The 15276-nt window shown below is 48.1% G+C and overlaps 1 protein-coding gene across 3 annotated transcripts in view; it reads left to right on the top strand.

The window, feature by feature from the left end:
* Positions 1 to 15276, top strand: part of LOC142466942 (progonadoliberin-2) — a 122900-nt gene that overhangs the window by 98166 nt on the left and 9458 nt on the right. The window contains exons 3-4 of one of the 3 annotated variants that reach the window (XR_012788274.1): positions 4071 to 4154; positions 7582 to 7673. Coding sequence is in view for 2 of the 3 variants with exons in the window: in XM_075572600.1 (XP_075428715.1) it covers positions 4071 to 4154; positions 7582 to 7620 (123 nt within the window). In the remaining variant the exon portion in view is untranslated. Of the gene's footprint in view, positions 1 to 4070; positions 4155 to 7581; positions 7974 to 15276 lie in introns of those variants that run through there. The other 2 variants (XM_075572600.1, XM_075572598.1) reach the window with 2 other exon arrangements.

The following is a 15276-nucleotide window of genomic DNA, read 5'->3' on the forward strand; positions in this document are numbered from 1 at the left end:
ACACACACACCCACTGATACACACACACCCACTGATACACCCACACCCACTGATACACACACAACACACCCCCACTGATACACACACACCCACTGATACACCCACACCCACTGATACACACACACATACACACACACACAGATACACACACATACACACACTGATACTCATACACACTGATACACATACACATACACACTGATACACACACACACACACACACACACACACACACACACACACACACACACACACACACACACACACACACACACACACACACACACACACACACACACTGATACACATACACACACACACACACACACACACTGATACACATATACACACACACACACACACACTGATACACATATACACACACACACTGATACACATATACACACACACACACACACACACACACACACACACACACACACACACACACACACACACACACACACACACACATACACACTGATACACATACACACACACTGATACACATACACACACACACACACACACACACACACACACACACACACACACACACACACTGATACACACACTGATACACCCCGCCTCCCCCTGCACCGCCCGCCAGCCCCTGCACCGCCCGCGACCGCGCAGCAACCACTGCCCACCCCCGAGCCCATCTCCCACACCAAGGGGACGGGGGGAAGTGAGCGCCGGGGGTCCAAGCTGTGAGCGCCGGGGGGGGCAATGGTGGGAGCGCCAGGGGGGCAATGGTGGGAGCGCCGGGGGGGCAAAGCTGGGAGCGCCGATGGGCAATGGTGGGAGCGCCGGGGGGGCAATGGTGGGAGCGCCGGGGGGGCAATGGTGGGAGCGCGGGGGGGGCAATGGTGGGAGCACCGGGGGGGGCAATGCTGGGAGCGCCGGGGGGGGCAATGCTGGGAGCGCCGGCGGGGGGGGCAAAGGTACAAGGTGGTACAAAGGCAGGCGCACCCCCGCTACCACCTCCTATTACCCCCCCCCTGGCTGGGACCCGGGACAGAAGGGGGACACTCACGCGCACAGAGGAAGCCGGGAAGACACGTGTGCTCTGCACAAAGCGGAAGTCCCGCCCCCGGCTTCCTCTGACCTGCCTGCAACCAATCCCCTGCGGGCCGGCCGGCATTCTAAGTCCCGCCCCCGGCATTCTCCATCACTCAGTCCCCCCGGCAGCATTCACACACACATAGAAAATACTTACCGGCCGCCGCATTCTCCTCACCGCCGCTGCACCGCAATACTGGGACCAGGGACAAAAACCGGGACAGACTTAAACTGGTACAGGCCTCAAAAAACCGGGACTGTACCGGTAAAACCGGTACGAATGGTCACCCTAGGCTGAGGCAAAGCGGGTGCTTTCCCTGGCCTTAGTTTGCGCGCCGTCCGGGGGCGTATTGGGGGCCGGGCCAGTGATGTCACGGAGCTGGTTCGCCCTCATTGGGCGAACCGCTCATGTAACCGGCCTTCCGCTCTCATGAGCGCTTAAACTAAAAAAAAATTGTCGGCTACGCTTCCGCGCGGAAGCGTGCGCGAGCCCCGGCTAAAGCTGCTCTCATTGCGGCTGCAGGGGCTCAATGCCAAGCGAGAGCGCGGGTCCGTGCGAGTCAGCGCCTAAGCGCTGACCATGCCCGCGGCCTAATGCAGAAATATTAAACAGGAGAGAATCTGGTGGTAATGAAGCAGAAAATAATGTGTTAAAAATGTGTAAACAAGGCAAACACGACTCCACTCAACCTTCACATAGGAAAGAGTCTTCTTTTTCCTTACAGATAGTGGACGGGCAGAATGAGGGAGCGGGATGCAGGTGCGCCAATGAGTATTCTAAAACTTGCCTTGGAAAATCTGGGGCTATCACCAACAAGACCCCAGTAATGCTGCAACATTTTCTGTGACATTTCTGCAGACAGACTAATGGCCCATCGGATTAACACAGCAGGGGTCCCAGGCAGTCCCATTCAATTTGAATGGGACTGCCAGGGACCCCCGCTGTGTTAATCCAATGGGCCATTAGTCTGTCTGCAGAAATGTCACAGAAAATGTTGGCAGCATTACCTGGATATTGCCCCAGAATTTCCAAGGCAAGTGTTAGAATACTCGTCGTCGCACCTGTACTTGCGTACTACTGTAGCGCACTTTCCCCCACCCCCTGGGAGATATGGTGGCTAGTGTGTATGTGCTGCTTTACCTGGGGCTCACAGGAGATCTGAGCCTCTGCTAATGGGAGCCTGGGGTGTACCTGATCCGTCGGTCAACAGCGCCTCCACCTGCGCGGGATCCTAACTGAGTGGGATAACCCCGTGCAGGACAATATAATAAAAACACACCGGTATAATATAACAGGTTTACTAGACACATAGAACAATAACACTACAGAGCACCCTGGCCTTGCAGGGCCGTAACCCCTCACCGTGCCTCCCCAACACCGTGTTCGCACCCTAGTAGGGTTTACCCCAATGTACTGCGGTGCCCAAGGGCACCCAACCACCCTGGTGTCCACAGAGTCAAACACCCACCCAAGTGTGTGAGACAGCGCTGCTCCACTAGCCCGTGTATTGTTGGTGCACTTGATGAGGTGAGGTACCTGCTAGGTGAGTCCAAACCCGGGCGCTCTGTAGCTGTAGGATGCGATCCACGGATCCAGAGTGGTGAACCGCGATGCCTCCGCCTCTACGGTGGGTGCGTCCCGCGTGGATTGTATCACCACCACGGGTGGGTTACCATGTAGAATGTCTCTAACAGCAGATGGTTAGTCTGGTCCAAGACCACCTGAGGCCAGGATGCAGCCCCATCCTGGCTGTGTCCCTCTCTCTATGGTACTACTGGGACAGTGTCCCTATCTATGGGCCTGTCCCTGCAGCAAGCACAAGCTGAGGGGAGTCGAGACCTAGCTGGGCCTATCAGGGTCTCTGGCCTAGTGCACATGCCACAGACACCTGCACACACCACCTACCCCAATGGTGTCCTCAGCTCCGACTGACGTGGTCCCTGAAGCGCGCCAAATGTATCTACTGATGCAGGAGAATGCTGCAGCCCTATTGACTGTGTGGTGCCATGTGTCTCCGCCGCCCCAGTGCTTTCTGGGGATTGTAGTTCCCCTGCGCTGCTCTGCATGTAATGGCCGCCTCACCTTCTCGATCATCTGCGCATGCGCGGCATTTCCCAATATGGCGGCGCCCTGTAGCTGTGCTCCCCGCGGGCCTCCCGCGACCCGCTCGCCCGGCTGCCACCTCCCTGATCAGAGGTAAGAGGAAGGGGGAAAGAACGGAGGAACCGGTTACACTACGTATCCCGCTCCCTCATCCTGCAGATGTGCGTTGCCTGAAATCAAATGTAAAGGGGCAGTTCCTCTCAATACTGAAAAGATGCGAGCTGCATGGGATGCTCTTTACAGCAGGTTACTGACTGTATTTAAAGTTTTCTCCCTGTTTCATGTTCACGTGGCAACTGCTGCCGTTTATTCTCACTTTCTTCGCTCCATCAGGAAGCACAGGGCTGTTTTTTCATGCAGACTACACGGGATCTTATCAGAATGTCCCTACCTAAGTGAGAGGGGATAGCAGCTATACTAATGTAGGGCTCATTGTTTAGGAAGAAAATACAGTTTACAAAAAAAAAAAAAAGACCAGTGTACAATATTGTAACGAAGAAAAAATATGACAAAAATAAACATGCCGGAGGGAACTGGCCTTTTTAACCCCTCAGGGGCCGGATGGTCCTGCCACCTCCAGCACTCCCTGATCATGTGATCGCTTCTGAGTCATTGCGGTGACATAGCCGGAAGGGGAAATCGGGATATAGAGTGCTGAAAATGAGCGTAGGACCATAACGTACAGGGTTCGTCATAAGAGCCTCTGGCCGGCGGGACCTCATGACATACACTAAAAGGGGTTAAGAGACCTTGGGGACCAGCAGCAAAGTCAGCGGAAACGGCATATATCATCCAGGGGACCACAATTTGAGAACCCCCCCGCCCCAGATAAAAAATATTAAACATGGCTATCGTCCAAGGAGTATGGTGCATGGTTATCACTCGTTTTTGTTTGTGTTCCCAGATGTCAGAAGAAATTAAGCTATGTGAAGGGGAAGATTGTGCATACCTGAGGAATCCAAGGAAAAGCCTGCTAAAGAGCATCTTGGTAAGAGCCAAATAAGACTGCTGAATACAAAAGACAAACCTGGTCATTTTCACCGTGCCCCTATATACCAAAGCATGGTGCTTCAATTTTGCCCCGTCTGCCCCAGTTTGCACCTTGGGGAGAGTCAGTAGGAGGAGTTGGGGGAGGAGTTACATGGTGCACAGATTAAAATGAGATGTATCACATTCTGCGTCTCTGCCCAGCTTGCACCTTGGGGAGAGTCAGTAGGAGGAGTTGGGGAGGAGTTACATGGTGCACAGATTATAATGAGATGTATCACATTCTGCGTCTCTGTCCCAGCTTGCACCTTGGGGAGAGTCAGTAGGAGACGTTGGGGAGGAGTTACATGGTGCACAGATTATAATGAGATGTATCACATTCTGCGTCTCTGCCCCAGCTTGCACCTTGGGGAGAGTCAGTAGGAGGAGTTGGGGAAGAGTTACATGGTGCACATATTATAATGAGATGTATCACATTCTGCGTCTCTGCCCCAGCTTGCACCTTGGGGAGAGTCAGTAGGAGGAGTTGGGGAGGAGTTACATGGTCACAGATTATAATGAGGTGTATGACATTCTGTATCTCTGCCCCAGATTGCACCTTGAGGAGAGTTAGTAGGAGTAGTTGGGGGGGAGTTACATAGTGCACAGGTTATAGTGAGATGTATCACATTCTGCGTCTCTGCCCCAGCTGCGGTAGGGACAAACCTATAAGACCATGACAGTTGGCATCTCTTTCCCACAGACGCGGGTTTCCCGTTCCATTAATAGGGGCTGACTTAGAAAGGGGCACATTCCTAACTGAAAACAATAAAGGATGACATATCTTAATGCATATCCCTGAACACAAAAACCTATATACAGGCATCACAGTGAGAACCCCAGTCAGAACTCTGAAGAACCTGCTTCTAGAACATAAGGGGAGGCTATAGATACCTTTACTGTACATTGACATCGTACATCACATGCTGGGGAGGGGAGTAATTTGAGTGAACCCACACAGTTAACCCCTTAAGGCCTTTACAGATACCATTATTCCTCCAAAAGGAGGATACACTCTGTTCCTCTCCCCTACCCCAGCCAGGAGGTTTTGGCGCAAACGCTTCCAACTATTGTCATACAGGCTGCCTACAGAGGAATGAAATCTGGTCAGCTTTATCGCCGCAATAAAGCAGCCTGCATTCTTGAGTATGTTTTGAGAATGCAACAACAAAGGAAGAAGTGGGAACATTTGTAGCAATGTGTGATTGCACTCCAGTCAGAGGTTAGAAACCATCAGCGGCAAAGATGCTACAGGAATGTGAAGAAAGCTGCTTGTGTGATTCAGTCCGGATATAGATCCTACGTCATAACGTCATAACCAAGCAAGCTGTCCATTCCTATAACTGCACCTGCAATGCTGTCTAAGTGCTACTGTCTGCTTTCCCCGAAATGCAGGAAAGTGGAACCAAGTTGCAACTGAGAAGTGCAATACAAATCCAGTCTTGCTACTGTGCCTACGTGGTCCAAAACAGATTCCTTACTATGAAACCAGCCGCTATAAAGGTTCAGTCTGTGATAAAAAGGAGATAGAACTATATCCGTGATCGCACCCATAAAGAGGCAACACTGTTTGTCCAGCCGTCTTTGCAAGGAAAAAGGCACAAGACCAAAGGTTTGACAACTGCAATAAAGAGAGGTCACGGGTAACAGTTAAGTGTGTGGAAAACTACAACAAGATTAACATTCCGGAGATTAAGGATTCTGAATCAGGCGCATGTTATCTTTTTGCAGATCAGGGGGTTGTGCTTTCTTCGGATAAACCCATGATGGATAAGGAAGCTGCACACTGGGGTCCCCTGATATTGAAGTAGTTTCAAGACGGTGCTACTGTAGTAGTGATACCACCGCCAGACATCACTTGGGACTTCCCCACACATTGGAGAAGCGGACAGGCTGAATATATTAATGCATTGAGAAAGAGAGGCCCACTGCTAAACAGAGATGCCATGGGTGGACGATCAGAGTTGATGAGGACTCCGTCAAGGTTGAGCTGCTGGAGATCAATGATGTTGAGCCAGACGCCAGTGGTCACCCTAGTGACGGGAAGAGGAGATCGCACGATGCATGGAAGAACTCGTTGCCACGCGAGTGATAGAAGAGTTGGGGAAATGGAAAGATGAGCTTGAATGACAAGTCCTCTGCAAGATTGGGGAAGCTAAGCACATCATGGAAAAGCAGTGGATTGAAGAACTAAAGCGAGTGCTTGAAGAGACAATGTTTAAGTGCACAGGCTTCAAGGATTTTGTAACCGGGGTCTTCTTCAAGAATGACTACACATTGTGGTCACGGACTGATAAGAGTTAGCAAGCTTCTGTATTTTATCTTCTGAGTACCAGAAAATGTTCCCAAAACAAAATTACTGGTAGTAGTGAAAATTGCCTTAAGAAAAGACTTTACACTAAAGAAACCCATGAAGGTTCAGAGACCGAATGATCAAAGGTGAAAAGAAGCGACGAACTTCAGTGCCGGCTTTGAATGGGCTCATTTCTTCGCTTCTTGCCTCAAGATAAAAGCAAAGAGACACAAGTTCACAGGTGTCGTCGGATGCCAAAGGAGCTTTCCCGACAGTGGGGAAGACTCCAAAGGGATTAACGGGAAGTGTGAGGACTTAATTAACTGGAAGTCAGGGAAGAAGAAAAGGCTCCAATCCCAGGTTAACTGTGGGCGATCTGTCCCTCCACTGTCCTTTTTCAACCTAGATTTATGTCTCGAGGGAGTGGAGTGAGCCCTAGCTACTCACAAACAAGAGGAGGAATGTGACAGGGTGGTTTCCCGGTCTAATATTTATGGCTCGTTAGCAGGGTTTAAAAGCTTGGATCACAGCAGTCTAAGAACTCTCTGATCCAAGAAGGTATGCACCCAGGACCACAGTAGAGAGACCACGCCACACTGGAACTGGTGCAGATTTTTTGACCCAAGTCTTTGGTACCCAACTCCCATAGTCCCCCACGTTATTTTTTCCAACTGCAAGAAAAAATAATTTCTGTGGGACTTATTATAATTTTGTTTTATTTAATGGAGGTTTTTACTCGTAAAGATTGAGTTGCTCATTAACCCCTTATATGCCAGCGAGCCCAGGAATGTGTTACTTGCCTTCCTGGCACATAGGCTAATGTAAGAAGAGAATGTAATTCATGTTGCTGGTGAGGGGAATGATTACGGAGTAGGGATGGCTATCTCCAGTGATCATGGGCCACCAACAGGTCAGGTTTTAAGGATATACCAGTTTCAACCCTAGGTGACTCAGTAAATGACTGAGCCACTGATTGAGCCACCTGTGCTGAAGCAGGGATATCCCTAGTACCTGTCCTGTTGGTGGCCCTCGAGGACTGAAGGTGGCCTCCTGATGTAGATAAAGCAATAACCGTACTGATGTTCTTGTTTTACAGGCGGACCTGTTGGCAAGGCAGCTCCAGAAGAAGAAATAGCATGTTATCTCTCACATGGGACTCTTAGGTGACGTTTGCAAGCCACATATTCGGTAATAACATCCACGTCTATTTCAGAACACTCATCATTGAACACATCAAGGGAGTTATCAATCTGGGGACTGTGCATCACACCGGGCTTTGGACATAATTGGATATTTGCTAAATTTTATTACAGTATTTTTTTTTTTCCAAAACAGAGAAACAAGTTTCAGATCATACTGGCAAACAATGCCGTGTAACAATAAAATCATCCACTTAACTACGCATAGAATCCCCTTTCTGCTTGTCTATTTATATGGAAAATACTAATGGAGCCCTCAGATCATCATATTTGTTTAGTTTAATTATTTGTGTATATATATATATATATATATATATATATATATATTTAATTTTGAAAACATTTTACCAGGAAGTAATACATTGAGAGTTACCTCTCGTTTTCAAGTATGTCCTGGGCATAGAGTTAAGATGACAAATAATACATGGTTACAAATACAGTTCCATAAGTGGACAGGGTATACATTGTTCCTAGCCTAGTCCTGCTTTTGACATTTTGTACACAGTAAACATCTCTAGAACGATCTAGGTAAAGAACTTGTTAGTGTACTACCTAGTATATGTAGCTAGGTGGCGCTGTGCGACTAAACGTAAAATTCACAGTCTCATAAAACCCTCACAAATGTGCAAATACACGTACTGTATTTATATCTTTATTTATATAGGGCTGTGCATGTACATAGCGCTTTACAGCAGTAACACACCTGCCCCAATAATAGGAGACATAATAAGTGCTTCATGCATAAAAAGTAACATTAGGAAAATGAGTCACTGCCCAAAGAGCTTGCAATCTACGTGTAGCAAATCCCAGATGAAGTTATCGGGGGTTATTGATTAAAGTGTCGTCATGAACATTGGGGCATGAACACGTGGAAACTCCCATTGCCTCTGTTTGCCCAATGTTTAACCCTATAGTAGCCAGAGCGGCTTCCAACTCATTCCTGCAAAATGCATTGCTGATTAAGTCTGAAGCGCTTATTCCTGTTACATAGTTACATAGTTACATAGTAGATGAGGTTGAAGAAAGACATACGTCCATCAAGTTCAGCCTATGCTAAATTTAGACGACAGATACTTTTATCCTATATCCATACTTACAGTATATTGATCCAGAGGAAGACAAACAAAAAAACCACAAGGGGGAAATAAATTCCTTCCTGACTCCAAGAATTAGAAATCAGATTACTCCCTGGATCAATATCCTTCCCATGTTTACTTATTTGGTATATCCCTTGTGACAGAAACCAGGGGTTGGTAATAAACTCCATATACAGGGCTCCCAGGATACTGAACAGTTTCTGTCCTGTCTAAGCTGAACAGGGCAGCCTCGTGGTACAGGCACTCCATTCCACAGTTTGTCTGCTGCCTGTTTTCTGTCACCTGTCATGCTGATTAGAGTTCAGGTATATAAGACCTGTTTCCTGTTTCCTCTGGGCCCCGCCCAAGAGCCTGGAAGGCTGCTGAACTGCAGAGGGGTGAGAAAGCCTCTTTCCCAAATCGCTTCATTCATTCTGTTAGTTTGTCTAAAGACTGCAAAGGTACTTATTTTGTTGGTGGAAGTGGACAAGCCACTTCCAACTCTGAGTCAGGGACATCTAAGTTTAAGTTATCGCTCAGACGAGCAGCTTTTTGTTTGGCTTTGTTTTCTGTTTAAACTGTGGCAGTCTCAGTGCCTGGGACTGAATAAACCAGGCATAGCCTGTTTAAAGGAACAGTACGTGACGTCTCATCATTTAACCTACCCTAAAAGACCGTGTTCTAACAGTCCCGGACAGACGGCGGAGCCCCGGAGTAAGCCGTTTGTCACATATGGTGGAGAATGCGGGCAGAACACTAAAAGGTCTGGGGGTTAAAGAACTTTAAAGAAAAAAAAAAAAAGGTTTTTTTTTTCTCTCTCTCCAAACAAGATGGAAGACGTGGTGAGTGCGCTGGTACGCAATGTCGCTGTCCAGAGAGACGCGAATGAAGCCCTGCAACAGGCGAATGCAAACCAGCAAGAGACAAACCGCTTGCTGAAAGAGGAGCAACAGCGGTTCGCTCAGGGCTTACAGCAGGAACTCGAGATCCTGAGGGAGACTATCAGTAACCTTCCACTGGCAGCGGCAGCCCCAGTTCCAAAAATGACCAGGGCAAGCCACTACCTTCAGAAGATGGGACCCTCGGATGATGTGGAAGCCTATCTTCTCACGTTTGAACGCACGGCACAGAGAGAGGGATGGCCAGAAGCTGAGTGGGCTGGTCTAATCGCACCCTTCCTAAGCGGCGAACCCCAGAAGGCTTACTTTGATCTAGAGCCAGCCGAAGCTAACGTCTATGCAAAATTGAAGTTCGAGATCCTCGCCCGCCTCGGCGTAACCACGGCTGTTCGCGCCCAAAGGTTTCACGCATGGTCCTTCACGATGGATAAAGCCACCCGAAGCCAGATGTATGACCTCATCCACCTCGCCCGGAAGTGGCTACAACCCGAGATCAACTCAGCAAGCCACATCGTGGAACGGTTGGTCATGGACCAGTTCTTGAGGAAACTTCCCTCTGCCTTACGCCATTGGGTCAGTCGGAGTGACCCCCACAATGCGGATGAGCTTGTGGCCCTCGTAGAAAGGTACAATGCAGCAGGAGAGCACCCGCAACCCACAGTCGTGGAGCAACCCCACTACCCGAGGTTCCAGGACTCTTCCAGAGACGGTAAAAGGGTACCGGGGTTAAGGGGAGCTGAAGAGCGGCGACCACCTTCACGCAGCACCAGCAACAGTGGTTCGCACACTAAGGGCAATAGCCAACATGGGGAGCCGGGAAAAGGCTCTAAGTGGGACACAGACTATGTACCTAAATGTGTAAATTGTCATGAGAGGGGCCACACAGAAAAAATCTGCCCACTAAATGATGAGCCCATGCAATGCAACAGCGTGGAACCTTATTCGCTGTTGTCCCAATGTATGGGCCCTAGCCCAGAGGACCCCTTGAATAACCATCTGTGGGCATTTGTAAAGGTTAATGGTAAGAGGGTTCGGGCACTTCTTGACTCTGGGAGTATGGTCACACTAGTGTCCGAATACCTATTGCCCATTAAGAAGAAACAGGTAAACAGTTCACAAAGAGTGGCAATTTGTTGTATACATGGGGATAATCATGAATATTCCACTGTTGATGTTTTTTTTGAAACAGAATTTGGTTCTTTAGATTTCAAGGTGGGTGTTGTACCCAAACTGGCACATGATGTGTTAATAGGGACCGACTTTCCCCATTTTCTAAAAATGTGGTCCCCAGCTCAGAATAGCGCCCAGAGTTCAATAGCAGACCATAACGAAGTGTTAGAAGAAACAAATCCTTTCCCTTTTTCAGAAATGGAGGTTGACGAGGGCCCAAATAAGAAAGGGGAAAAGGAGGAGTGCTGTGAAATTCCCTTCCCCATCACTACTTTGGTAGGGAATACCCCAAATCAAGATGTTGATCAGGCACTTACCACCCCAGTACAGGATAAGACCCTCGCTGACCTAGAGGTCAGTCCTGGGAGTTTTAAGAAGGCCCAGTGGGAGGACCCCACATTAGCGGTAGCAAGGGGAAATATACGGGACCAGAATAGTACTCATGGCCAACCAGATAGGTCACTTGCTTACCCCTACTTCGAGGTAGAGAACGACCTAGTATATCGGGTTGATAAAAGAAAATCAGTTACAACTAAACAATTGTTGGTACCACGGACATTCCGTAACGTAGTATTACACCTCGCACATAGTCATCCATTGGGGGGACACCTAGGGGTGGAAAAGACAAAAGAAAAGGTTCTCCGAAGCTTTTATTGGCCTGGGGTTCTGGCAGAAATTACAAACTATTGTTCCTCATGCCCAGAATGTCAGATCACCGCCCCGTTCAAAGCATACCGCAGCCCATTGGTACCCCTTCCCATAATAGAGGTACCATTTGACCGGATTGCTATGGATCTAGTAGGACCCCTAATAAAGTCTGCTAGGGGACATCAGCATATATTGGTAATATTAGATTATGCTACCCGATATCCGGAGGCAGTTCCCCTACGTAGCACCTCTGCTAAAAACATAGCAAAAGAGTTAGTACTTCTGTTTTCCCGGGTCGGAATTCCTAAAGAGATCTTATCTGACCAGGGAACACCATTTATGTCCCAAGTAACAAAAGAGCTATGTAAACTCCTAAAAATCAAGCATCTCAGAACCTCAGTCTATCATCCACAAACAGATGGTTTAGTGGAAAGGTTCAATAAAACCTTAAAGAGCATGTTACGCCGGGCGGTCGATAAGGATGGGAAAAACTGGGACTGTTTGTTACCATACCTGTTATTTGCCATTAGGGAAGTTCCCCAGTCATCCACAGGCTTCTCCCCGTTTGAACTATTGTATGGCCGACATCCAAGGGGCTTACTGGATATAGCCAAAGAAACTTGGGAACACGAGGTTACCCCTTACAGAAGTGTAATAGAGCATGTTGCCCAAATGCAGGACCGCATTGCTGCAGTCCTACCCATAGTGAGGGAACACATGGAGAAAGCTCAAGAAGCACAAAGGAATACGTATAATAAGGGTGCTAGGGTCAGAATTTTTTTTCCAGGTGATAGGGTACTAGTTCTGGTTCCCACCGTGGAGAGTAAATTCCTTGCTAAATGGCATGGGCCATATGAGGTCTTGGAAAGAGTGGGAGAAGTAAATTATAGGGTAAGGCAGCCAGGTAGGAGGAAACCTGAGCAAATTTACCATATAAACCTACTCAAGCCCTGGAAAGATAGAGAGGTCTTGTTAACCCTAGTACCCCCAGGTCCGTCAGAGAATCAAGAAACTGACCCAGAGGTTAGCATAGCTGAAACACTGTCCGTGCATCAGAAACGAGAGGTCCAGAGTTTAGTGAGAAGGAACAAAGAAATCTTCTCTACACAGCCAGGTAAAACTAACGTAATTAAACATGACATAGTCTCTGAACCGGGGGTCCGAGTTAACCTTAAACCGTACCGAATCCCAGAGGCCAAGAGAGAGGCTATAAGTTTAGAGGTTAAAAAAATGCTAAAACTAGGCGTAATTGAGGAATCCCAAAGTGGGTGGAACAGCCCTATAGTTTTAGTCCCAAAGCCAGACGGTACAACAAGGTTTTGTAATGACTACCGGAAACTAAACGCGGTGTCAAAATTTGATACTTATCCTATGCCCAGGGTGGATGAACTTGTAGAGAGACTGGGCAAAGCCCGATATCTCACAACCCTAGACCTAACAAAAGGGTACTGGCAGGTTCCCCTCACAGAAAGGGCAAAAGAAAAAACAGCCTTCTCAACCCCAGACGGCCTCTTTCAATATAAGGTGCTGCCTTTTGGCTTACATGGAGCTCCCGCCACATTCCAAAGAATGATGGATAAAATTTTAAAACCACATGTTCGGTACGCTGCCGCCTACCTGGATGATGTGGTAATCCATAGTGAAGATTGGCAGTCCCACCTTCCAAAGGTCCAAGCTGTGCTCGACGCAGTTCGGTCTGCTGGACTAACTGCTAACCCCGCTAAATGCACTATTGGTCTGGAGGAGGCCAAGTATCTGGGGTATTCTATTGGTAGAGGGTTACTCAAACCACAAACACTCAAAGTAGAGGCGATACAAAATTGGCCAAGGCCAGTCACAAAAAAACAAGTAAGGACCTTTTTGGGGTTAATTGGCTACTATAGGAGGTTTATTCCCAATTTTGCAACTAAGGCAACCCCACTAACAGACCTCACAAAAGCAAGAGGACCGCTAATGGTAAAGTGGTCCCCCGAAGCCGAACAGGCCTTTAGAAGCCTGAAAGAAGCTCTCTGTGCCCAACCAGTGTTGGTCACACCTGACTTCTCCAAAGAGTTCGTAGTCCAAACCGACGCATCTGAGGTAGGGCTGGGGGCGGTACTCTCCCAGGAGTCTCAAGGGGAGGAGCACCCCATCCTTTATTTAAGTAGGAAACTAAATCCCCAGGAGAAAAATTACTCCATAGTCGAGAAAGAGTGTCTCGCAATAAAGTGGGCTGTAGAGACACTCAAGTATTATCTGTTGGGGAGAAAGTTCCGATTGGTCACAGATCATGCACCCCTTACCTGGATGTGTCAAAATAGGGAGAAGAACGCTAGGGTGACCAGGTGGTTCCTAAGCCTACAGCCCTTTAAATTTTCTGTGGAACACAGGTCGGGGCACAAACATGGCAATGCCGACGGGTTGTCAAGGATGCACTCCCTAATATCCATGGTCGCTCACCCCTCGAGGTCTGAGCTGGGGGGGAGGATATGTGACAGAAACCAGGGGTTGGTAATAAACTCCATATACAGGGCTCCCAGGATACTGAACAGTTTCTGTCCTGTCTAAGCTGAACAGGGCAGCCTCGTGGTACAGGCACTCCATTCCACAGTTTGTCTGCTGCCTGTTTTCTGTCACCTGTCATGCTGATTAGAGTTCAGGTATATAAGACCTGTTTCCTGTTTCCTCTGGGCCCCGCCCAAGAGCCTGGAAGGCTGCTGAACTGCAGAGGGGTGAGAAAGCCTCTTTCCCAAATCGCTTCATTCATTCTGTTAGTTTGTCTAAAGACTGCAAAGGTACTTATTTTGTTGGTGGAAGTGGACAAGCCACTTCCAACTCTGAGTCAGGGACATCTAAGTTTAAGTTATCGCTCAGACGAGCAGCTTTTTGTTTGGCTTTGTTTTCTGTTTAAACTGTGGCAGTCTCAGTGCCTGGGACTGAATAAACCAGGCATAGCCTGTTTAAAGGAACAGTACGTGACGTCTCATCATTTAACCTACCCTAAAAGACCGTGTTCTAACAGTCCCGGACAGACGGCGGAGCCCCGGAGTAAGCCGTTTGTCACACCCTGTATACCTTTCCTTTCTAAAAAGATGTCAAAATGTTTTTTGAACAAATCTATTGTATCTGCCATCACAGTCTCCATGGGTAATGAATTCCACATTTTAACTGCCCTTAATGTAAAGAAGAGATGTATAGAACGCCAGTGCATCAGAAGAACAAGTCCTTGTAATTATAACGTCTGCAATTGAAAAACTCTCAATGTACTGTGTATGTACAATAAAGTGGCCCTAATAGGGTTTGGGGACTAGTACTCAATGCCACTGGCACCACTAATAATTAGTACAAACAAAGTCCCATATAGTGAGAATAACAGGGTATGGCAACCCATAGAAAAGACTCACTTTTTGTTCCAGGAATTTCCCACAGCAGGTAAATGAATGGCGTGCAGTCCACCAGATGATGCAGCAGGAACAGGTAGAGAAACGGCAGTGCACTGCCAAGAAGACCAGGAGGAGGCTCACGGTTGCCGCAGCAAAAATATTTAATGCATAAAAAAGATTGGACTAAATGTCCCCCCTAGCCACAGCAATGGTCCACCAACGCGTTTCGGGCTCTATGCCCTTTCTCAAGGTGTGAGAAAGGGCATAGAGACCGAAACGCGTTGGTGGACAATTGTTGTGGCTAGGGGGGACATTTAGTCCAATCTTTTTTATGCATTAAATATTTTTGCTGCTGCAACCGTGAGCCTCCTCCCGGGCTTCTTGGCAGTGCACTGCCGTTTCTCTACCTGTCCTTACTGTAAAGAACCCTTTCCTTT

The sequence above is a fragment of the Ascaphus truei genome, chromosome 1 (genome assembly GCF_040206685.1).
Source record: "Ascaphus truei isolate aAscTru1 chromosome 1, aAscTru1.hap1, whole genome shotgun sequence".
Lineage (NCBI taxonomy): Eukaryota > Metazoa > Chordata > Amphibia > Anura > Ascaphidae > Ascaphus > Ascaphus truei.